Source organism: Pollicipes pollicipes, unplaced genomic scaffold, assembly GCF_011947565.3.
Source record: "Pollicipes pollicipes isolate AB1234 unplaced genomic scaffold, Ppol_2.1 Scaffold_3087;HRSCAF=3621_pilon_pilon_pilon, whole genome shotgun sequence".
In the NCBI taxonomy this organism is placed as follows: Eukaryota; Metazoa; Arthropoda; class Thecostraca; order Pollicipedomorpha; family Pollicipedidae; genus Pollicipes; species Pollicipes pollicipes.
In genome coordinates this window covers 47,075,671-47,102,104 of record NW_023596225.1, presented here as the reverse complement: position 1 = coordinate 47,102,104, position 26,434 = coordinate 47,075,671, and the positions used below count along the sequence as shown (strand labels likewise).

The 26,434-nt window shown below is 47.2% G+C and overlaps 1 protein-coding gene across 1 annotated transcript; it reads right to left on the bottom strand.

Annotated features, from left to right (window-relative positions):
- Window positions 1–1,899: 1,899 nt before the first annotated feature.
- Window positions 1,900–18,119, bottom strand: LOC119090286 (cuticle protein 19.8-like; the record flags this gene model as incomplete). Its single annotated transcript, XM_037213070.1, has 3 exons — window positions 1,900–1,917; window positions 9,934–10,116; window positions 17,571–18,119. Coding segments are annotated over 3 exons (750 nt in total), but the record flags the coding sequence as incomplete, so codon positions are not given.
- Between the last annotated feature and the right edge of the window lie 8,315 nt (window positions 18,120–26,434).

Genomic DNA, 26,434 nt, shown 5'->3' with positions numbered 1-26,434 from the left:
TGGTGCATGTCAAATCTCACCCACAGGTGTTAACATTTGGCACATTGCATTTTAAGAATTAAGTGTTCCCTGCCTTCCATAACTGACCATTTAGGTTACATCATGAGGGTAAAACTTCATTCAAACAATACTTAAAAACAAGATGATGACATCTATGGCATGGATCAATTTTTTTAGGACTCACCCACCTTGTCAAACACAGCAGACAAAGCCATGGCCATAGTGAACGTTTCTTTGGCAAAGTATGCATATATAATCATCAAATTAAAAAGATTCAATGCAATTAAGATAAGAACAGGTAATAGCTTGATCAGTACAGAACACATTGCTTAAAATTATGCATATGACCTTTATCATCAATAAAAATGTTCAACTATGACAATCTATACCCCTGTCTTGTACTTCCACATGCTCCAATACCACCAGCAATTAATCAGCGAAATTAACCTCACATCCTTTTTACTTATTAATAAGGTATGCTGAAAAACACACCAATGCTTAATCATACCAGTGCTTAACATAAATTTTAGGTAATGTCACCATGGCACACTGTCCAGCATAGGGGTTTCAAAACTCCACCATCCCTATGTTGTTCGTAATCTGTCAGGCATGTAGTGAAGGTACAGGTCATTGAAAAGTGACATACAAAATAAGGGCAACGATGTCAATAACATAGCTTTCATGCAGCATAACAATCATGCTTAAAGGAAACACAACTGCAAGTTTGTTTGTTTAACCTCTACCAAACCATGTCTGTGCAGTCTGGTAATTCAAGATAATCAAATCAGACCTATGAAACAAATCAATTTACCTTACAGGAATACTTTCGCAAATAAAATGCAGTAGCACCTGGGCAAAGGAGTTAAGTGACAATGCCTATAAGTGTGCATTTGCGATCGAATCACTGAGCAGGCAATGATGGCTGACACATTAGTGTACCTACTGCGTCTCGACCAGGTATGCCGTGGCCTGCAACCCCCAACGAACAACCATTAAGGGAAAGCAAATAAGTCTGACTAATGCATTTGTCAACGAACAGTAGTAAACCACTCTATGGCAATAGCGTAACTTATAAATGGCAGATCTAGGGGCCTCGAGGAAACCCTCCACGTCCACCCTACCCCATCCGCAAATGCGTCGCGGGCGTTGCTATGAGTTGCTATGTAAATAACCACGAGCTACCGCACTTAGCCTCTCGGCGAAGTAGGGAATGGACTTGGGCCGTGACGTCATAGGTAAGTCGGTAGTTACGTCATCCATCGACCGGGCTTACTCGAAGTAAGGAACGGGCTTCCATTTGGTCAGAAGAACGGGGTCCTGGTCTCACAGCCAGGTCTGACCCTTACGCTGTGCTGCCTTACAGACATGGGCCACGCGAGAACATGAATGGTACGACACAACAGACGCAACCGCGTCGCCACATTGGACGGAGTGGCATAAAAACCGACTCGGAAGAGCGGTTCCAACAGACGTGTCAGGCCCCGCGTCAGGGGACGCACCACCAAACGCATCGCCATCAAACCAAAGATGCTTCAATACCAGAGCCTGTAATTAAAAAATTCCAGCTCTAGTACGGACCAAATTCCCGACGCAGCACCGACTTCAGGGTCCAAACAGCATTTCTGTCCTCTTCTGAAAGCGCACCCATCACTGCAATCAGCATGCCGGGGCCGAGAAGCGCCTTCCCCACAGATGTCGTCTCATCCCGCACCCCCAGCCGATATGTATCCGACCGTCAGAAGAAGTCTTTCAGCTCTTCTCCACCACTCCTCGCGAATCTCACCCTGGACTCAATTTCGCATGCCCCCACTCAGTGTCACGCGCCGTGACAAACACGCGCTCTCGCCGGCGTCAGAAAACGGCCGTCCCGGTGACCGTTGACCGTAGCGGCCGGCCGGCTCACGGCTCCGGCGGTGGCTGCAGAGGCGGGCCCAGGTGAGCCCGTTAGTAACGCGCTATATTGCAATATGGGTAGGGGCCTTCCTTGTTAACTTCCCACTGCCTGTGAGTTTGTTTCATCGTATCTGATGCATTCTTTCATGTTTTCAAGTCTGGAGCATTCCTTTTAAAGGTCGATTACTCAGCATAACTTCGTACTCAGGTATAATCATTAAAGTTTTGTTTTTCATGTCGGTCGTGATTTTTTATTTCATTATTTCAAATGCGCATTGTTGCTTCGTGAGTTAGTAAAAACATGCAGGAACGAGGTATCCGTTACGATCGCTTATATCGCGTGAACATGATTGGCAAGCTTGAGAAAGTTGAAAAGTGGATCGAGCAATTGTGAATGGTCGCCACTAATAAAGATTTTGAAGAGGATTTGATGTTGTGCGAAAGGAATTGGTATCCACGGCATTTCGCTATTGCTTAGGTTTGTTGCACTCAATACCAGTGTTTGCCCTAATGTGGATAATTGCACGGCTACGAGCAGGGACGGGGCGATGCAAATATGTGTGATTTTGGATGAGTATATACTGTGTCCAGCTCGCAGACAAGCCAACACCTTCTTCTCCAAAAGGCCTTTACGATACATTGATGGCTAAAGTGTCATGCAGAAATTTATGTCATGGAGCAGCGTTCTAGTGCCGTTTGTCCATTGTCGTAGTGAAACATGTCTTATCATTGTCAGAGTTGAAGACGAATACATTTAGAACGAGCGGGGATTAATGTGATGTTAAAGGATCAAAGCTTCTTGAGTCAATGAACCTGCCCGTTTAATCCCCATGATGTTTCTATAACCTGGAATACACAGAAAATATAATACAAGATGTAATGGCCAATGTCATGTCTTGTGAGTGTAATATATGGTATACGTAAGTAATATATGCATGTCCTGTGAGAGTAATATATGATGCAGATTGATGAGATGGACAGGTAAGTGGGGAATAACGTCTGGGTAGTTCAGCGACTTTACATCTGCCTTGTAACCCAGACAGATCGCAGTTGTGCTCGGAGAATGAATGTGCTGCTGACGATGTTTAAACGCAAGAAAAAGAGCAAGCAGCTCTACCAAGTAAAAGGAGGTGCCATTTGATAACCGACTGCCTTTAAAGCAACCATCGTAACAAATTACTGAACAGTCAGGGCGGTCATTTAATCTGGAACCATCGGTTTACAAAACATAGCTATTTGAATGAATGACAATTGGATTATTCCACGTTTGGTAAATATAAGCTGTTTTGACGAACAGTTTGAGATCTTTAGGAAGGTGCTCGGGTATAATTTATAGTGCTACAATAGACAATGTTTGTTTGTTGTTTGTTTCTTTGCGAGCCTGCGGCACTTTTGTTACATATCGCAAAATGTATTCCTTTCGTCGGATAGCTAGGAGCATAACGTGGGACGTCCATTCCAAACGCTGAACTTGAGACGTACGCAATACTCCTGTATAATCCGCAATAACGTGTTTTGGATGGTAGCCAGAGGCCGAAGAGCGTGTTCATTGCTATCCCCTGCATATGCCATGGAGCCGTATTTAATGATAAGAGCCAAAAATGCATGCAAACGTACTTAAATATGGCGGTCGGCACCGTACAGTGACCCAGAGATGCGGCGGACGAACTTCAGTGTTTTCAAGCGTTTGGAACGAACATGCTCCACGCACGTTGGCACTGAATCTTAGGGCAAGTGCGGTACCGATTAGCTTTAAAATAGAACAAAGAGTATAATCTGATCCAACAATGACTGAAAAGTGCACAACATGTGGCATACTCCCGAAAATGCAAATGACGTTTGCCACAGCCGGATCAGATAAATTCGCATGCTGGAAACGCGAGAATGCGTTTGTCAGAGCCGCATAACTCAAGCAGATCATTTTATTAAAATGTAGCTGCAGCAAAATGCCTTTCCGCTCGTGGAATTTCGCCTCCCCAGAGAAAACAATGGTGAAGTGGCCGAATAATTTTGGGCAGCTGAATAGCCTTATTTGCCGAATGACAAAGATGAGCCGAGCGGGTACGATTGTGCACCAGTGAGAAACAGCCGTAGATGTATATCTAGCATTGCAAACACGATATTTCAACCGTTTCCAATATATGTTACATGAATTAATAGTGGACAAGACCTTCACATCTAACCCCCCTCCCCCCTTTCGGTCACCGGATTTGCTTCCCAGCAAAAGTTCCTGAATACACCCTGAGCCTGGCACTCACTTGTGTGCACCCAACATCCTGTGTAATCATGACCCAGCTTAACCATCACATTAAGCCAAACTTCTCTGGGGCGGGGGTGTGCCAGGCCATTCCATACGATTTCGTCAGGACAGCCTGCGGCACTGGGAGCCACTCGTTCACTGGGAACCTGACCGTGGATCGTCTACCTGTCGTGAGCGAGCGACCTATAAAAGCGAAAGCAGAGCAAGCAAGAAAATGGGTCTCAGAGCTCCCGCCCCGGAGCATAGCTCCCATAGCTCCCATAGCTCCCGCCCGGGAGCATAGCTAAAGCAGAGCTCCCGCCCCGGCTTTCAAGCCAGCGACGTACTAGTCACAGGGTGAGAACGGTTCCTCATGTTATTTTCTTACTGTGTAGGTTACAACACTTGTCGCTTCCTGACCAGCTGCATTTTAATAAAATGATCTGCTCGAGTTATGCGGCTCTGACAAAAGTATTATTGCGTTTCCAGCATGCGAATTTATCTCATCCGGCTGTGGCAAATGTCATTTACATTTTCGGGAGCATGCTGCATTTTGTGCAATTTTCAGTTATTGTTGGGTCAGTTATGCTCTTTAATTTTATTTTTAAGCTTATCGGTGTCGCACTTGCCCTAAGATTCATTGCCAACGTGCGTGGAGCATGCTCATTCCAAACGATTCAAAACACTGAATTTCGTCCGCCGCATCTCTGGATCACTGTACGGAGCCGACCGCCACACTTAAGTACGTTTACACAAATTTTTGGCTCTTCTTATCATTAAATACGGCACGTGGCACATGCAGGGGAGCAATGAATACGCTCTTCAGCCTCTGGCTGCCATCCGAAACACTACGGTAACACTATTAATTATACTCAGCCACGTTCCTAAAAATCTGAAACAGTGCGTCACAACAGGTTATATTTAACGAACGTTGAATAATTTAATTGTCATTTATTAAAAAAGCTGTGCTGTGTAGACCGATTGTTCTCAGTTTAATGATCACCCCGAATGTTCGATAATTTAACACGAGGGTTGCTTAAAAAACTGTCGGTTATCAAATGGCAGCTCCGTTTACTAGGCAGAGCTGTTTGCTCTTCTTCTTGCGTTTCAAGACAGTCAGCAACACGTTCATTCTCCGAGCACAATTGCGATCTGTCCACGTTACAAGGCAGATGTAAAGTCGTTTAACTGCCCAGATGTTGCTCCTCACTGGCTTGTCCACATCATCAATCCGTATCATGTCTTACTCTCATAGGACATGCACACATTACTTACATAAATCATATATTATACTCAAAAGACATGACATTAGCCATTCAAATTCGTAATCGATTTTCTGTGTTCTCCAGGTTATAGAGGCATTATGGGGATTAAGCAGGCAGGTCCATTGGCTCAAGAAGCTTTGGCCCTTTCGCATCACATAAATTTCCGTTGATTCTAAATTTATTAGTGTTCAACTCGGACAACGATAAAACATTTTGGCTACGACGATGGACAAACAACGCTAGAACGCTGCTTCATGACATCAATTGTGACATGACACTTTAGCCATCATGGGAGAAGATATTGGCTTGTCTGCGAGCTGGACACAGTATATACTCACCCAAAATCACGCATATTTGCATCGCCCTCGTCCCTGCTCACAGCCGTGCGATTATCCACTTTAGGGCAAACATTACTATTGAGTGCAACAAATTTAAGCAATAGTAAAATGCCGTGGAGACCCATTTTCTTTGGCGCAGCATCAGATTCTCTTAATGATATTTCTTGGGTGACGACCATTCACAATTACATCATCTACTTTTTAACTTCTCAAGCTCACCAATCCGCTTGAAGGGCGATGTGAACCATCATAACGGATATCTCGTTCTTGCATGTTTTTTTCTAACTCACGAAGCAACAAATGTGTTTTTGAAATAATGAAATTGAAATAACGACAGAGATTAAAACAGATTTAATGGTCATATGAGTCTAAAGTTATGCTGAATTATGGACCATTTAAAAGCATTGCTCCACACTTGGAAATATTGAAGCAGGCATCAGATACGATGAAACCAACTCACAGGCGGTGGGAAGCTAACGAGCAAGACCCGTCACACATTGTGGCAATGGTGCGTTACTAGTACGCTTACCAATATGCGATCTACTAATGGGCTTACCTGGGCCCGCCCCTGCGGCCACCCGCCGGAGGCGTGGGCCGAGCGGGCCGCCACGGTCAGTGGTCATCGGGACGGCCGTTTTCTGACCCGGCGAGAGGGCGTGTTTGTCACGGGCGCGTGACAGCGAGTGGGAACATGTGAAATTGAGGTCCAAGGTGAAATTCGCGTGGGTTTGGTGGAGAAGAGGTGAAGACTTCTTCGGACGGTTAGATACATATCGGGCTGGGGTGGGGGATGAGACGACATCTGTGGGGAAGGTGCTTCTTGGCCCCGGCACGCGGATTGCGGTGATGGATGCGCTTTCAGAAGAGGACATAAATGCTGTTTGGAACCTGAGGTCTGCACTGCGTCGGGAATTTGGTCCTCACTATAGCTGGAATTGTTGAATACAGGCTCTGGTATTGAAGTAGTTATGATGCAGTGCGCTTCCTTAATCACCGACGCATGCAACGCTCCGAGACATAAGGTACGTTTCTTTCCAACCTCGCTTTTTGTTTCGTGGTGCGTCCCCTGGCTCGGGGCCTGACACGTCCGTTGGAGCCGCACTCTTGAGTCGGTTTTATGCCACCCCGTCCGATGTGGCAGCGCAGTTGCGTCTGTTGTATTGCACCATTGAGGTTTTGGCGTGGGCCATGTCTGTAAGGCGGCACAACGTGAGGATGAGTCAGACCCGGCTGTAACGCCGGGCGTCGGCACTCACCCTATCTGAACGGCGGACGGCAAAGCGCTCGTCAGATCGCCTCTCGACAGCGTCTCCCACCTGGTGCGGCCGGACCGAGCCGCTCCGAGCCTCGTCGGCGGCCGGCGGCGGGCACGGACCGCGCCGCGTCGGCGTCGGCGGCCACGCGGGCGGCGCGCCCGCTCTCCGTCCCCTGTCTCGCGAAAGGGAGAAGCGGCACGTGACCTCTCGTTCGGTCACGCTGGAGCGGCTCGCTGCACTCGGCCGTTTTGGCGCCGCTATGGTTCTGTTCACACCACCAGCCAATGAAGAGCTCACATCTGTACGGCAAAACCTGTCCGATTACGCATTGCCGCCTGCAGGCAGGTTGGCGCCGGGAGAGGGTGTTTTGGCCGCCGTGATCTCGGAGTACCGTCATCATGGTCTGCAGCGGAACAAGGAACTGACGCGTCCGCAACGGACCGAGCATAAAATGAAATTATCTCACTGATAACTATTGATCTGCTTTGGAAAGTGGAAAGAACCCTCTAGGCAGCACAATTATCTATTTAGTAAGCATGCTCCTTAATACGGCAGTGTTTAATTGCGTCACGGAACGTTTGCACAACGTTGTAGTACCGCCAAACAAGCTGCTGAAATTTGCAGTTGCTTGCAGTACTTCATGCTCGCGAACAGATGGCAGCACGGGCAATAATTTTTTGCTTACCCAGTTGTCCTCATGGGCTCGTCCTATCAAGTTTTTCGATTGCAAGTGCTAATTTTGCTATAGTTAGCCGGCAAAGAACCAAGTCCAACCTCCTAAATTAAGAAGCACAAAGTGTGCTTTGCGATTGAAGTTTTTGCGAGTTGTAAGTTGTTAAGTGCATTTTCGAGGAATATTATTCGCATAGATAAGACTGCAGGAATAGCCTTATTCCCCTGGAGAAAAACAGGGAGAATAAAGACATCGATGGTTTGATCTTTCAGCAATATGCCTTTATCGAAATATGAACCCATCTATATCTCCATTCTCCTGATTTTTCTCCGAGAAATAAGGCTATTACTACTGTCCTACCTTGCGCAGCTTGCTTAACACTGTTTGAGAGCGAATTGACGTCCATTATATTTGAAAACTGCGCTCACGGACGTCAGGTCTCAACGGCTGTACAATAATATTCTTCGCCTTGAACACCGCCTGACCTGTGAAGCGGCAGGATTGGAATGACCCTTTTATGACGTCATGCATGCCTGAATGCCCTCAAAAGTCTGCACGAAAACGTCTCCATATCTTCGCGGGCGTATAGCCCAGAAACCAGAGGGCTTTAGGTGTTAAGAAGCTCAGGGCCGTGAACTGCACCGAATAATATCCAAAATAGCTATTTCAGCTAAGACCAGAAATAAAGATGGAACGCTCCCTTTAATATATAAGTATGTCCCGGCTAAACGACTTTTCTGGCAGAGACTGATTGCGTAAGTTATTAAGTGCATTTGCGTGGAACATTTTACCCATAGATAAGGCTGTACCATTAGCCTTATTCTACGTACAGTAACCAGAACAGAGGAGATATAGATGCATTGATTTTCCAGCTACATGCTACATAATAATAAATATAAGCAGTGAATTCAAAATTGCAGGCCGATTCCACTTGATTTTTTTAAAAACAGCGAGTCGTATTTTTTACAGTTCACCAGCATTCATGGTAAGGAGCATTGCCATCATTTTCGCGACGCAGTGTATATCCAACTTTCGATTAAAATGCGCGAAAAGTACCTGTACTCGCAAACGAATTCAAATAAGCAAGAATCACGCATCACGCATCACTCATACATGCAAACGATTTCAAGCGATTAGGCCTCAGCCATCACGCATCAGACATCGCTCATATATATTGACGGTTTTAAGCTAGCACGCATCACGCATGAAAACACTTATTACATTTGCGTAATTGGTCAATAAGGCCCGCACTATAGGGGCTCGTCACCGATTTTTTGTAAGAATGGGTCTTCTTATTTTGCTGTCTGGATGACCCTGGCTTTCTAGAGGACTTTGAAAAAAGGGGTATGGTGTTCATACCGCCTTGAATTTCAGCCTGAGTGTGATTGTCTGAAAATGGCCGCCACAATGAATGCACGCATGAATGAATGATGGGTGATGTTCGATGTCTGTTTACTTCAATTCATTTGCATGTACACATATTTTTCGCAACTAATGCACGATAACTTAGGCATTGCTCCGAATCCGTGCAGGCAATGTTACTAAAACATGTCAAAAATGGCCAGCCATCCGTGATCTCACATCCTAACACCCGATACACTGTTCCGCATTAAGGGCTACAGGAAACAGGCGTCAAGGCGGGAGGGTTCGATAACCCACACCGAGTGTTAGTCTAGAACATTACTTACCACGATGATTAATCACCAAGGACATTGCCGAACTATAAGAACATTCCACCAACGCACATGCTCACGTCATTGCACCCAAAAGTATACGGTACAGCTAAGGGCTACCCGAAACACAGACGGCTTTGCCGAAAGGGTTTTGATGACTCGCACCGGGTATTGGTATGCAAGTGAATTGGCAAGCGGGCATGGGTGTCCATAACAACGAGTATAAGGCTACTTCTAAACATTCATAAATAAAGGTTAACCCAGACCCCATGATAACATTATGATGTTCAGCCATGGAAAAGGTGGCTGATATGTTAAACCACACGGTCTCAGCAGCCCATTTCATTGAAATAAGACAAGTCAAAGAGCATCATAACCAAACATTCATGCGTTTAAATAGCAAGGCAAACTCAGTATTTAACTAGTACGGTGCAGGCGTGTACGCCGGAGCGGGATGGCTAAAGGTATGATTGTTTGCAGGCTTGTAAGCCGGGGCAGCAGCCTTGTAGGCAGGGGCGGGGTGGTACTCGGCATATTGGGCTTCTCCCTCGTAGGTGACCTTAGCGTTGTAGCCGCCGTAGTTGTCGGCGACGTACTTGACGTGCTGGACACGGCCATCGGGCAGAGCCACTGAGTAAAAAATATCCCTGGGTGTTGTAGCCATCACTCTCCTCCTTCTTGGCGAAGTTGGTGCTGGTGAAGTGGTCGTTGACAGGGTAGTCGTAGGCGAACGGCCTGGCCTCCTCCTTGTACTGGGACTCCGGATGGTAAGAAGCAGGCTTGCAGGACGGGGCCGGGTGATAGTGGGCCGAAGTGAGTTTGTACGCCTACGCCTCAATAAGTCAATATAGTCAATAAGTGAGATGTGCTATCAATAAGTCAGCCACTGCGGTGTATTTGTTTTTTTATCATTCATCTCATACCTAGGTTTCTGGTGCGACATTTCACCATTGCACCGACCGCAATGAATTTCCCCGAATGGTCTCTCACATGTGACAAGGCGCCACACCAACTACTGTCTTCAAGCATGTACTTGCATGCTGTGTTTTGGTGGCCGAGTGTGCAGTGGAACTGGTACATGCCTCCACAGTGCTCCGGCTTTTATAGATCGGTCGCGAGCCGCTGATAGAAGGTTACGAACATTGCCTCACTGATCGTGCGGCTCCCGCTACCACCGGCTGGAATCGTGGCACCATTCATTAGCACGGAACCACGGTCAGTCCCGGACACACGTGCAACTGTTGGAGAGCAATTCATACCTCCATTATTATGCCGTACTTTGTACATGACATTGTATTTGGGCAAGACTTGAAAAATATGCAGGCCAATGTTCATACCGTTGAACAAGAACAAGTCGGTCTCCCTGACTCTGATTTGTGCTTTACATATATGCTTGTGCCGTTTGCAAATAGCTAAGATAGCTAATGCGTCCAAAATCCACTATGCAGTTTGTGCTGTGTGGGGTGTGTCTGTACTTCGGCTCGTCGCTGACTTACATTCGGCATCGCTCCTTTGTCCGGACCTCAGGAAGTAAAGCTTCTGAAGCGTTCTTAACGCCCTCACCGGAATGGAGTGATTTGATTTGCTGCGCGGGATCACACATATGAATAAGCTGCTCGGAATACCACATGCCACTTTTATTTCAAGATCATATTGCAGGCTGATATCAATGTTTGATAGCATCCTTTGTGAAGTCTTTGATGACGTGCTATATTCCTGAAAAAAACATTGGCAACACGTCAGAAAGCACGCTACTATCATCCCAGTGTAAATGTGCTTTACGATATTTGCGTTTATTCCCCGTCTTGTGTTTCACTTTTACAGTGACAGTGGTTCCATTAAGGAACCTTTCGCACTGCCGAACCAAACTTAAGGTCTTACACAAAAATGTTTTCAAAAGTGCTTGATAGCTTTAGTTTAAGAGAGGACTTATTTAACCAAGATTATGACGCATTGCAACACATAGTAGACTCAAGAAGAGGTATGAAAACCTAGAAAGTAATGGGAATTTGCTGTACAATTTCATGACAGGATGCCTATCACTCAATTATGTTGCAGTTCCATTTTACTTCGATTTACCCAATAACAATCGTCGACTGGCGACACGCTGACAACATAAGAACTAAGGTCTGCATGATTCAGCCTAAGCCAAGTCTAAAAGTATTGACTTTAAGCCAAACATTTTGGTCATCACCAAAGTGTCGCCAGCATCTCGAAATTCAAAGCAATGAAAGCTATTTATCTAACATCATTACCCGAATGTGAAACAACCCGCGGCATGCATGCATCAGGCTACCCCCACCCCCTCCCACCCAACACACACCAAACAAAATGATATTTCAATGCGTTTTGTTCTCTATGCCTTTCAGCAGCGTATACGTACCGCACATATATCAAGGTTAAATACTTCAAGACGCGGAACAAATTGAGAATTGTAGCGAGTGGAAACGAACATGTCTTACGATTCTTCCTGTGGACTTCATAATCCTGTGCCAAAATTTAACACCGAGAGCCCATTACTCACATAACGTGGCAGCTTCACCACCTGGCGACACTCTAAACATAGTGCACTTACTTAGCACGGTTCGGGGTCGCTCCAATAAGAAGGGAGGAGATGTTCTCACCCCTCAGAAATCAGCGGGCCAGGGGTGCTTAATAGGACAGTGCTCTGATAACCACCTTTTAGACACTTCTAGCGTAATGCCTTCACATGACACCACTTCAATTGATAGTAGAAACTCTGGTTCCGGAAAATGACCTCTTTGAATTCATTGACTATCTCACTGAAAATTTCGGCAGCAAGTAAGGGTGAAACGTTGCAAGCACTCACAATGCCTGCTAAATAGTCATTATAGGAACAGCGACTGTGGAGGTTGCCTTTGGTCCATATAGACGTCTTTTCTGACAACCGGCTCAGAGACATTTGAACGGTGGAAAACTTAGAATAACTTGGGTCAAAACAGCAAGACTCGACCAAATCTTTTTATTGCAGTTACAGAGGGCAGAAACGAAAAACAAGGCAGCACAAACATAAATAGATTTAAATAGGCGACCATTGTCACCATGCAGCTAGTATACAGCGGACTTATATGCCGGGGCGGCATTGCTGTAAGCAGGCTTGTGGACAGGCTTGTAGGCAGGGGCAGCAGCCTTGTAGGCAGGAGCAGGGGTGGTACTCGGGGTACTGGGCCTCTCCCTCGTAAGTGACCTCAGCGTTAGTAGCCGCCGTAGTTGTCGACGACGTACTTGACGTGCTGGACACGGCCGTCGGGCAGAGCCACCGAGTAATATCCCTGTGTGTTGTGGCCATCGCTCTCCTCCTTCTTGGCGAAGTTGGTGCCGGTGTAGTGATCGTTGACGGCGTAGTCGTAGGCGAACGGCTTGGCCTCCTCCTTGTACTGGGGCTCCGGGTGGTAAGAGGCCGGCTTGTAGGAGGGGGCCGGGTGGTAGGGAGCCGGAGCGGGCTTGTAGCCCGGCGTCTCCGGTGCCGGGGGCGGCGGCGGCGACAGCCAGCACGGCGGCAACGACGAGGCCCTGCAATGCAGTGAGAGGGTAATTGACGGATGAACCAGCCAATTCAGTAGAGCTGTTTTGTACGATATATACTATAACTTTGCTATCTGTGCAATGCATATCACATCGCTAAGCCCAGAGTGTACATGGCTTGAAATAAACTCTCTAGTAGCCAGCAGAGCACCATGTAAATGGTACTATTCTAGTACATACCTGCATGGTGTGTTCTGAAGGCCGGGTGTACAGTGCAAGTGGTGTCGGCTCCCTTGGTGCTTTCGCTTTTATAGGTCGGCCGCTAACCACTGATGGACGGTCACGGTCAGATTTCAGTAAACGGACGCCTCCAACGGTGTGACCGGCTGTGCTGACGAATTGGCAAGGAATTCCAGGTATACGCCCACCTCTTAGAAGTAGACCATGATGTGACCCATGCAGTTGCACATGTACACGCCATTCAATTTCTGCAGGTAAGTCGGAAGGTAAATGGCCGGGAACATATAGCTTATGACTCAGCAGGTTCGTGTTGATCTTTTTTTGGACTTGCGCTGAACCCAAGGCGAACATTTTGATTCATGCATTTGATTTTGAATCATTCATCTGAGATCTTTCAAATTCTCTCCCACCCCCAGCTGACAGCAGCTCTAGCCTCCTCCAAAGCTTTTGGCCCATTATATCGCATCCAATTCGCTGCCCGTTCGGCCGTATTTCGTCCGAAAGCAATTATATAGTGGGTTAAGTCCGAGGAGAAACCAGAATATGGGAGAATAGGTATCGTGTGAAGGTATGAGGCTGAATGTTTAAGAGCGCTCATGTCATTAGGATGCTCTCCCTCCTCCGCACAACATTCCTTACAAAGGCAAAGACGGAACAAAGCCCAAAAGCCTCAAAGCTCAGGGTTTCCATGCTGTCCAAGCTTTTTGCAGGTAGGTTTTCCATGTTCCTAATCATGGGCAAATCGCAATGAAGTATAGCTAAAATGTTTTATAACGCGATAGGCATATCATCACGAGAAAGTTGCAGGACAATTCCGACCGTTTCCTAGATTAGTACAGGCTATGGCATGTCTCGAAACGTGACGTCACAAACCATTTTGCCTAAAATTTGCCTTCTTCTGATAGTTCGTGAATTAGGCCACGAAATGTGGTTAGGAAGCGCTTTAAAAGGGCATTAATGGAAACGCCTTTACTGGAAAAGATTGGAACAAGGTAGGAATGGATGTAGGCACATTTTGATATGTTTACACCGGAGAGATTGTCGTATAAGCGTGGTAAAAGCGTCCGGTGATTACCGTTTCATCTTCGCCTAGCTTACTCAAGGTCGGTTGGGGAACGAAAACAGCAGCCTTGCATTGGCTCATAAAAACTACCGTGACGTCACTGGTGCCAAGACTTCAATGCGCTGGGCCGCTGGAGTCTGAATATAATGCTAAGGTTGCAAACAGAAATCAGAATTATTTGCGCAGATAGTGAGCAACCCGTTAGAGGAATGTGCACATGACTAGCGAGCCAATAGCGCAGAATTCGATGGCGAATACCATGATGGGATTTTCTTGTCCAGGTGGTGATCTATGTGTGCAATGACACTAAAAGTAAATAATCATACACAAGTCTTATTCGCAAAAGGCCGGCAAGAACAACGGGCAGTTTCGTGCCCCTACCGAATAAATTTGGTGGCAGACGTATGTGACTCGCGAGCCGATTGTCTATGAGTTACTGACAGGTTTGATGAAGTGTGTGACAACTTGAAGCGGCAAACAACTGCAATACGATTAATGCTTAAACGGGTCATGACGCCGACGGTGGTGCGAGGGAGTGGCGAGCGTGGAGAGTGTTTTACCTTCTGCATTTGATTGTGTCCGCGTTACTGCATCTGTTCTATTGACGGTAAGAGAGGGTAAGGTATTGACGGTAAGAGAGGAAAGAGAGCAAGTCACACATCATTCTTCATGAATGGAGTTCAGCTATTTTTATCAGATAAACACCGGCTTATGATTATTTAGTTCATAGGACCCACGTCATGCCTATACCTTTAAGCAGATCTTAAATATGATAACAATTCTTGTTACTTAGAGCAAAATTTTGCTTTCAAAAATATAACCACGTCCTAGTAAACAAGCCTAAATGCAAGCCTGATTGCAGGTTATCCATCTCTGAGATTCAAGCTTGCGGCAAACTGGTCAGACGCTGAGAACAAACACTATTTTAAGCGGTTGAGTTCCGTGTTAGGATACTTTTTGTGACCTGATCTGTTTTATCAAAATAAAATAAACTGGTCAAGCACGGTAGTTTTAACCCAAATGCTCATGACGTTTCCATTGTGCGCGTTCCGGTGACACAGCTGTGTCAACCTACGTTCATGTTCCCAAAGCTAATGACAACGATTTCATGATTTTGATAATATCGTTAGGATGAAATACGTTTTGAAGTGACGACCGTTTTCAGAACAGATTGACGCAGAGACATTCGAACCCCCCGAACATTTTGGAACGTTGTTGTCAGTCAATGTCCATAGAGGTCGAGTGTCAACGTTTCAAATTTCTCTGAAATTTTCAACATTAGCTGACGTGGCCGACCACCACTATACGGTATATACGCACACCATTATACCACAATCATACACTATAGCTGGGTAGTCAGTATCTTTTCTCATTCCCCCTTCATGCACCGTGGTTAGTAAGCTTAATGATACATCTTGACATGTCTTAAAAACGAGGGAAGAAAAAGGGAAATTCTTCGCGTTTGTATGCGATTTTGAACTAAAAAAGCCAGTCTTGAAGATAATTCAGTACAGCTCGCATCCTGGCCCCCCTTACCCCCTTATCCACTCTAGTTTCTGACCTACACGCCCGCGACGATGTGCTCAGCATTTTGGGTGAGACTCTGTCAGGGTGGCCCGGGCATCCATATCATGATGTTTTTCACCTTCCTTTCCGCTCCAAAAAAATTTCGGGGTGTGGGCCGGCTTGGCCTCCACCAGAGCGCGTGTAGATGTATAAGTCTAAAAAAGTCTGAAATAATAGCATGCATGTGCAATAGCTCAACACGCGCTTGGGTCGGAGCCACTTTGACCCCCCAATGTTTTCCAGAATGGTTTTCGAGCGGCGCGGCAAATGGGTGCCACATTTTGCATAGCTGTGTTAGATTGAGTGGCGGATCGATTGCTATCAAACGTTTAAGTGTATTTAGATGGATGAGCAATGTATTATACTGGGCTTTTTGGGCTGGATCTCAAGCTGGGCGGGGCGGGCTGGGTTGCGGGCTGATATACTGGAGAACCTTGCGTCTCTAATCCGTATATTAGAGACCATGAGATTATAATCATCGAGAAGGCCTGCTCGATGTTGGAGTCGTACAGCAGCACTTCCTCAACACATTTGTACATCATCTCAGCGCCACCAGTGAAGTCATCACGCTCGGTTGCAGCTCTGCCTGGTCGTGTGATGCGTGTGAGGTGTGGGTTTCTTTCCGCGATCTGATGCCTAAATGGAGACGGCTGGTGTTCCAAAAGTCCTTTCCCACTCCATTTTAGTCCGGTGTATTTTCCGCACGCCTTTTCTGTCAACTCAAACTGGGGTCGGCTTGGCACCATGACTTTTGTGGAACTCATCGGCTGTGCGTCCCCGTGACTGACGTGTGTGACGTACGCAGTGGCGGCCCGGACAACCCAGACAATTGCGGTGAGGCTGAGTGCTGGGAACGTTGTGTCAGTCTCACACCTTTCTGCCTGGAACGGTCGTGGAGTTATTACAGAAACGAGCAAACGAATTGTTATTCATTCCAATCAGGTCATCGCATGGTAGAAAAATTTGAAAAAATCCAGCACTTGATACCCGCTTTTCGGGGAATTTGGGCACAACCTTTACCAAACACAAATTGCTTGGGTGAGAAAAAAGTTAAAAGTGGGTACGAATCGCTTGTCAGCGTAACCATCATGACGGTTTTTTCTTACAACTGATGAAAAGATGACTCATCGCACCAAGCGACCTAGGTGCCCGGAAACCACGAGGAGCGGGGAACAGAGCCCCTCTACTAAGTTTCTGAATATTTAGCATCGTTCCTCTTCCGGTGATCTGACTAAAATGGCCCTCTCTCTCACGCATCCACATCCTAACTTAGAACACCCACTGGGGCTGCATTAATATGCCATTCAAAGGCCAATTCCTTAACACAGTCACATCTTTTTTTAAATTTATTCCGAATGGTTTGTAAGGGTTTTTTCGGATTCAGAGTACCTGCTAAGCATAGCTTGTTGCGTGTACCCCAAACCCACCACCCAAACGTGCCGTCCAATTCAACAGCTAATTTTGCCTCCGCCCTTTCGCCAGACAGGGATGCGGAGGGTTTTACGTGCCGCACAATGCTGCGACACGGCCGCCTTGGGTCTGGGTTGAACCTTGTTGGCCAGGTGGCAGCTGGCCTTTCCTTTCAGTCGGGTCAAACATTGCGCCCACTCTGGGACTCGCACCCAGTGCCGCTGGATTACGAGTCCAGCATCTTTCCCCAAGACCACGGAGGCGGCAAAGACCACGGAGGCGGCATCAATGAAATTATCCCACTGGAAAACGCATGATCGCTTCAGTCAACACCACGTGGTCCATAGTTCATAGTTTGTTAGTCCAGATCGTAGTTCCTTGCATTGAAATACAGCTGGTCAGAAATCATCACAACACAACATCCATGCACTTAAATAGGAAATCATTCTCAGTGGTTGACTAGTATACCGCAGCCTTGTATGCCGGGGTGGGAGAGCTGTAAGCATGCTTGTAAACGGGCTTGTAGACTGGGGCAGCAGCCTTGTAGGCCGGAGCGGCAGCCCTGTAGGCAGGAGCAGCAGCCTTGTAGGCTGGGGCGGCAGCCTTGTAGGCAGGAGCGGCAGCCCTGTAGGCAGGAACAGCAGCCTTGTAGGCTGGGGCGGCAGCCTTGTAGGCAGGAGCGGCAGCCCTGTAGGCAGGAGCAGCAGACTTGTAGGCTGGGGCGGCAATCTTGTAGGCAGGAGCGGCAGCCTTGTAGGCAGGAACAGCAGCCTTGTAGGCAGGGGCAGCAGCCTTGTAGGCAGGAGCAGGGTGGTACTCGGGGAACTGGGCCTCTCCCTCGTAGGTGACCTCAGCGTTGTAGCCGCCGTAGTGGTCGGCGACGTATTTGACGTGCTGGACACGGCCGTCGGGCAAAACCACCGAGTAATATCCCTGGGTGTTGTGACCATCGCTCTCCTCCTTCTTGGCGAAGTTGGTACCAGTGTAGTGGTCGTTGACGGCGTAGTCGTAAGCGAACGGCTTGGCCTCCTCCTTGTACTGGGCCTCCGAGTGGTAAGAGGCCGGCTTGTACGAGGGTGCCGGGTGGTGGGGGGCCGGAGCGGGCTGGTAGCCCGGCGTCTCCGGAGCCGGGGCGGCGGCGGCGACAGCCAGCACGGCGGCAATGACGAGACCCTGCAATACAGTGAGAGGATGTTTGACGGATGAAGCAACCAATCCAGCGGAGCTGTTTTGTACGATATGTTATAACCTCGCTATCTGTGCAATGCATACCACATCGCTAACCCCAGAGTGTACATGGCTTGAAGTAAATTATCCAGTAGCCAGCAGGGCACCATATCCATGACATTATTCCAGCACATACCCGCATAGTGTGTTCTGATGGACGGGTGTACAGTGCAAGTGGTGTCGGCTCCCTTGGTGCTTTCGCTTTTATAGCTCGGCCGCTAACCACTGATAGACGGTCACGGTCAGGTTCCAGTTGACGGACGCCTCCAACGGTGTCACCGGCTGTGCTGACGAATTCGCACGGAATTCCTGGTACACGCCCACCTCCTAGAAGTAGACCATGATGTGACCCATGAGGTTGCATATGTGCACACCATTCAGTATCTGCAGGTGACTCGGAAGATAAATGGCCTAGAATATATAGTTTATAATGCCAAAGGCTGGTATAGATGTCTTTATGGCCATACTCTGAACCCAAGGCGATTATGCCAAGATTTGGAATCATTTATTGAAGTAATGTATACATTCTTTCCATCTCCAGCTGACAGCAGATTTGGCCTCGTCCGAACCCCGCCCTGGTCCGATCACATGGCATCCAATTCCATGCCTTTTTAGCCTGAGCCTGAATGCCTGAGCCTAAATGCTTGAGGTCGCTTGTGCCATTAGAATGCCCCCCCCCCCCCCTCCCCACGTCACTCCTTAGAAAGGCACGGGCGGAAATCGGAAACTGGACTGGCCAGGCAGATGCATGCACGCGTATTCATTGTTTCGAAATGTTGTTTAACTAATTAAGCTATCAACTCACTTTTGCAAATACGAATCGTGTCTTACTAAAACGTATCGATGCCACGCATATCGGCGTATGTCACTTAAATTTCGAGTTATGTTGTCACACACATAACTAGGCGCTAATTCGCAAGATACAGATACGACGTGCGCCGAATCTGGATTCCACCCAATAACTTTAACTCAAAGCCAGAGCCAAACCCTCAAAGCCTCAAAGCTCATGCTGTCCATGCTGTCCAAGTTTTTGGCACGCAGGTTAGCCTGGTTCCTCATCAAAGGCAGATCATAATGAAGGATAACCAAAAAGTTTTAACGCAATAGGTACAGCGTCACGAAAAAGTTACAAGCAAATTCCGACCGTTTCCTATATTAGTCCAGGCTATGGCATGCTTTAACATGTGACGTCACGAACCTTATTCCTGAGAATTGGTATCACCAACATATATCATGACCTACTTCTTAGAGTTTGTGCAGTGGGCCATGGAAGTTGGTTTAGAAGCGCTTTGAAAGGGCGTTAATGGAAACGCCTTTAGTGCAAAAGATGGGAACAAAACAAGAATGAATGCAGGCGCCCTTTTTTGTTTACATATATTTACACCGGAAAGATGGTCGTATAAACGTGGTTAAAGCGTCCGAAGATTTTCGCTTCATCTTTTTATTTTCGCTTCATCTTTGCTTAACTTACTCTAGGTGCGTCGGGGGAAGATGGCACGAAAAGGGAAAACTCATACCCAAGTCTTATTCGCAAAAGGGCGATAGAAACAACGGGGTGCTTTGTACTCATGCCGAATAAACTTAGTGGTAGACGTATATGACCAGTGAGTCGATTTTGTATAATTTAACAAGTTTGATGAAAAACGTGGCAACCTTAACACGCGTCCGGGTGGCCGGGTAGATACCCCTCGACCGGGTGGGGGTGGGGGTCAATTTAACTCTCCCCTCGAGATCTCGGGAACTAAGAAAGCTAGAGACACTAGATTTACAGGGTGTCTTGACCTGTATGTAAACTCACTAAGGTCAAAGTTTGGGCTTCCTAGGTTCCAGGTTGGCCTCCAAAGCGCCCCCAGGACCTAAGCAACTGTTTCTAAGCAGAAGGTCTCAGGTCCATTTGAGTTCATTGACCTTGTCTGACCTTTTGAAGGTCATGGTGACAAAAACTACACAAGACTGCTCTGAGTTTTGCATTTGAATAAGCGACTAAGATTACGCTAGGTAGTATGCTCCTAAAACAAAATGTCGATCCGCGTCATCTTAGGTCCGTGACCTATTTTGACCTCTAAGAAGTCAATGGAGGATGTACAATGCGGTTTCTGCTGTCAATGAATTCGGAATGAGCACAGAAATCAGAATTCAATTTCATCAGAACCTATACCATATAGCAAGTCCTAGAGTAATAAATCAGGTTGGTTTTGACCTTGGTCTTAAGCTCATACCTGACCTTAGGTCAACGCAATTTGCTCATTCAATATTTGTGGTGCCTAAGAAACCATCTCAGAGTTGTATGTTTCGTCAAACACACCGTTGTTGCATCAGATTGAACGATGCCCGGGAAATTGCGTTCGCCGAAACCATGGCCTGCCTTTGACCTGCCATAGGTCAGTGACCCTGCAAGGTACACCTAAATGTTTATGTCAAACGATCCGCTATTCAATTGGCCACAGCTATCCAAATTTGGCGTGGCTACGCCGCGCCGTTCGGAGACCATGCTGAAAAAACCTTCGGGGGGCCAAGTTGGCCCCTCTACTTGAGCGCGTGTCAACACGCGCTGAGGTCGGCTCGCTTTCATCTTCATAGCTCTAGAAAGCTGAATAGTGGGTTGTTTTGCATCACAAATTTAAATGTACCTTGTGAGGTCGCTGACGTACGGCGGGTCAAAGTCAGGTCATGGATTCAGTGAAGACAATATCAAGGGAGCCGTTCAATCAGATGGAACAGCGAAGTGTTAGACGAAAGCCATACATCTCTGAGATAGTTTTTTAGGTAACCCAATGATGGAATGGACAAAGTTCACTGATCTAGGGTCAGATCTGACGGTCAGACCCAGGCCAAAGCCGGCCTGCTGTATCGCTTTATTGCTCGCTGTTGGCAGGTGGGCAGGTCACAAGCTATCTATCTATCTATCTATATATATATATATATATATATATATATATATATGCAAGCCTGTGGGTGTGTGCGTGCGTGTGTGTGTGTGTGTGCGTGCGTGCGTGCGTGCGTGCGTGCGTGCGTGCGTGCGTGCGTGCGTGCGTGCGTGCGTGCGTGCGTGCGTGCGTGTGTGTGTGTGTGTGTGTGTGTGTGTGTGTGTGTGTGTGGTGTGTGTGTGTGTGTGTGTGTGTGTGTGTGTGTGTGTGTGTGTGTGTGTGTGTGTGTGTGTGTGTATGTGTGTGTGTGCGCGCGTGTGTGTATTTGTGTGTGTGTGTGTGTTGTCTGTTTGTGAATACGTATAGATAGAACGTTAGAGTTATCAAAAGATACGACCACGCTGTTTCAAAGAATACGTTGTTTACCATCTATATGGACCTTTACCGATACGTTTCTCGTGACATGCTAACATCTGGCTTTATGTGTAAGTGAACACGAAACATAATGGGCGCCTGAATTGCTCTCTAGCAGTTGCACGAGTATCCGGCAGTGGCCGTGGTTCCGTGTTAACCTATCATGTCACCAGACCAGCCGGTGGTAGCGGGAGCCACACGATCAGTGAGGCAATGTTTGTGACCTTCCATCAGCGGTCCGCGGCCGATCTATAAAAGCCGAGGCACTGTGGATGCATGCACCAGTTCCACTGCGCACTCGCCCACCAAGACACAGCATGCAGGTATCTCATTCACGAATAATGTTGGTGTGCTTAGATGTCATATGTTACAGATTTTTCCGAGAAGTGTATCGTGGTGGGAGCGTTGATAAACAGTGTTGCATTAGAAGCATACTAACGAGATGCATTTGAGAATAGTAAAGATGCCAGAATGCAAGGCTTATTGTTTTTATCATAGCACATCCCTTGTGGCATTCCAGGGTTTCGTCATTGCCGCCGTCCTGGCTGTTGCTGCCGCCGCCCCGGCACCGGCGACGCCGGGCTACAAGACCGCTCCGGCCCCCTACCACCCCGCCCCATCCTACAAGTCGGCCTCTTACCACCCGGAGCCCCAGTACAAGGAGGTGGCCCAGCCGTTCGCTTATGACTATGCCGTCAATGACCACTACACCGGCACCAACTTCGCCAAGAAGGAGGAGAGCGATGGCCACAACACCCAGGGATATTACTCGGTGGCTCTGCCCGACGGCCGTGTCCAGCACGTCAAGTACGTCGCCGACAACTACGGAGGCTACAACGCTGAGGTCACCTACGAGGGCGAGGCCCATTACCCCGAGTACCATCCCACCCCTGCCTACAAGGCTGCTGCCCCGGCCTACAAGCCTGTTCACAAGTCTGCTTACAGCTCTCCCTCCCCGGCATATAAGGCTGCGGTGTACTAGTCAAATACTGAGAACAACCTCCTGTTGAAACTCATGAATGTTGTGTTATGACGCTCTTCGCCCTGTTTTATTTCAATAAAATGAGATGTTCAGACTGTGTGGTTTTAACATTTCAGCCACTTCTTCCGGGGCTGAACATCCGAATGTCTTCATGGGCTCTGGGTAAACCTTTGTTCATGGACGGTTAGAAGAAGCCCTTTATTCGTTGTTATGGACACCCATACCCGCTTGCAAATTCATCTGAATGCCGATACTTGGTGCAAGTCATCAAACCCCTTTCGGCGTAGTCATCTCTGTTTCGGGTAGCCATTCCCTGTACTGTATGCTTTTGGGTGCCAGGAGGTGAGCATGTTTATTCCTGGAATGTTCTTATAGCCGGGCAATACCCGTGGTGATTGACCATCGTGGTAAGTAATGTTCTCTACTAACACTTGGTGCGGGTCATCAAACCCTCCCGCCCTGACGCCTGTTTCCTGCAGCCCTTAGTGTAGAACAGTGTAGCGGGTGTTAAAATTTGAGATAACTGGTGACTGGTCATTTTTGACATCTTTTAGTAACATTGCTTGCACGAGTCCGCAACAAGGTCTAGATCCTCGTGCATTAGTTTTCAAGGGTGCGCTTTGGTTTTCTTTGTTTTTTATTGTTTGTCGTTGCTTTTGCTCAGCCACGTCACTCGTGATTTTAATTGGCAGCTTAGAGTATCGAATCTGTCATTGCAACCAATGTTTCGCAAGACTGCACTGTTACCCTTATTCATGGTAGAATAGCCAGGAGAAAGAAGAGATATGCTATTTTTAAGACGCTAGCAACAAAACAGCGAGAACACAAATCACCAACATTCTGAGGACTGAATAGGCTGCAACTGACAGCCATAAATACCATGTGGCGTCTATCCAACTAAATACAAAAGTACGCCAAAAAATGTGTGTACATGCAAATGAACTGAAGTAAACAATCACCACACATAACGCATTATTCATTCATGCATGCATTCATTTCGGCGACCATTTTCAGACAATCACACTCAGGCTGAAACCCAAGGGTATGGATAATACACCTCTTTTAAGTGTCAAAGTCCTCTAGGAAGCACAGGGCTATCCAGACAGCAAAATAGGTAGATAGATTCTTACAAAAAATCAGTGACGAAATCCTAACATACAGGGCTTCTATGACCAATTATGCGAATGTAATCAGTGCCTTCAAGCGTGATACGTGCTAGCTTTAAGTCCCTAGTGTGTGTGAGCGGTCTGATGCGTGATGCTTGTAACCGATTCACTTGAATTCGTTCGCATGCATCAGTCATGCGTGACGGGTGATGCCTGTTTGTTTGAATTCGTTTGCGTGTACGGATTATTTTCGCGCATTTTAATCCGAAGCTGGATATACACTGCATCGTGATAATGGCTGGCAATGCTCCTTATCCTGAAGGTTGGTGAATTGTCAAAAATATGACTCGCTGTTTAAAAAAAGAAAAAAATGAGTGAAATCGGCATGCAATTTTAATTAAATACTCATATTTGTGTCAATAAACGCATGTATTTGAAATGTCAGTGCATCTGTATCACCTTTCTTCTGGTTGCTCTACGTATAATAAGGCTGATGGTACTGGTCTTATCTACGTGTAAAATGCTCCTCGCAAATGCACGTAGCAACTTACGCAATCAATGTCTGGCAGAACAAGTCGTTTAGCCAGCACATTCTGATTTATTAAAGCGGGTGTTCCACCTTAATTTCTGGTCTTAGCTGTAATAGCTGTTTGAATACTATTCCGTTCAGTTCACCGGCCTGACCATCTTAACAGCTAAGGCCCTCTGGTTTCGGAGCTATACGCCCGCGAAGATATACAGACTTTTTCGTGCAGACTATTTCAAGGCCATTCAGGCATGCATGACGTCACAGAAGGGTCATTCAAATAATGCCGTTCCGCAGGCCAGGCGGTGTTCAAGGCAACGAAGAATATTTTCGTACAGCCGTTCAGATCTGGCTTCCGTGAGCGCGGTTTCCAAACATAGTGGACATCAATTCGCCCCCAAAACAATTTTAAGCCAGCTGCACAAGGTAAGATTGTAGCAAAAACTTGAGTCGGAAAAAATCTGGAGAATAGAGATTTAGATGGGTTGATATTTCAATAAAGGTATAGTGATGAAATATCAACCCATCGATAGGTTTATTCTTCCGGTTTTTCTCCGAGAAATAAGGCTATTACTGCTGTCTTATCTATGTGAATAATGTTCCTCGAAAATGCACTGAACAACTCACAAGTTGCGCAAGCTTCAGTCACAAAGTACGCTTTGTGCTACTTAATTTAGGAGGTTGGACATGATTTATTCACTGGATACCTATAACAAAATGAAGACTCGCAATCGGATAACTTAATAAGACAGGCCCATGGCGATATCTGGTTCAGCGAAAAAATATTGCCCGTGCTGCCATCTCTTGACGAGGTTGAAGGACTACCTGGGTGTGCAAACTTCGACGGCTAGTTTGGCGGTACCTCAACGTCATAGAAACGTCCAATGACGCAATCAAACAATGCCGTATTGATGAGCATGTTTACTAAATGGAAAGATTGTGCTGCCTGGAGGATCCTTTCCACTTAAAAGCAGATCAATAGTCGTAAGTGACATTATTTCATTTCATGCTCTGCTCGTCGCAGACGCGTCTCTTCCTTGTTCCGATGCAGACCATGATGACGGCAGCTCCAAGACCACGGCGGCTATAACATCCTCTCCCGGCGCCGACCTCCCTGCAGGCGGCAATGAGTAAATCGGATAGTTTTTGCCGTGCAGCTGTCAGCTCTCATTGGCTGGTGCCATAAACAGAACCATAGCGGCGCCGAAACGGCCGAGTGCAGCGAGCCGCTCCAGCGTGACCGACCGTGAGGTCACATGCCGTTTCTCCCTTCCGCGAGACAGGGGACGTGGAGCGGTGCGCGCCGCCCGCGTGCACCGCCGACGCCGACGCGGCGCAGGTCCGTGCCCGCCGCCGGTCACCGCCACCGGCGCCGACGAGGCTCGGATCGGCTCGGTCCGGCCGGGTCCAGACGAAAGACGCCGTCGAGAGGCGATCCTCTTCCGTCCGCCGTGCAGAGAGGGTGCGTGCCGACGCCTGGGCCCCGTTTTTGATGGGAAAATGCTGCCAGATGCTCCGCCCCTTCAGGTAACAGCCTATGACGTTCCACAGCTACGTCATCTACGTCATGGAGAACGCTTCAAGTAACTCCTCAACATGGCGGCGAGTAAAATCAGCTGTTTCCCAACACACATTTCACGCGCAGCAGAGATCATGTTGACGAGTCGGGGCAGTCAAATTACTTCAATGTACAAATGTACAAATACTTCAGGTGTATCTCTCACAGCATCTGCCTATACCATAACGACTTACCTCAACGAGAATATCAGAGGCAGAGAAAGGCATATCATCGCCCTCGACTCAGAAAGACGTTACATTATTTCCAGCGTTGCGCGAGCGTAACAACATGCAATCGAACGTCTAACGCACACGAAGTTCACCAGGCACTGGTAACTTAACGCCTTACGCCAGCTAAGATCATCGTTCATGCATATTGAGGTCGTCCATACATTTTGTTACGCCTGGACGAGTCTTGGCGCGTGTGGTTGCAAGCAGGGATACAGCTTTGCTCGGAGCACGTGTGCGGGGAGAAATCTCATATTGCCACAAGCCGCTTGAAGGAGAGTTCTACATATAGACACACAGACGAACAACATCCATGGAAACTTGTGGCGGCAGGTTATGCAGTATTTTTACATTCCAAAGCATTCTAGGCATAGATACACTTTCACTTTCCCACAATCATGCTGTCCAGACAAACTGTTTATGTT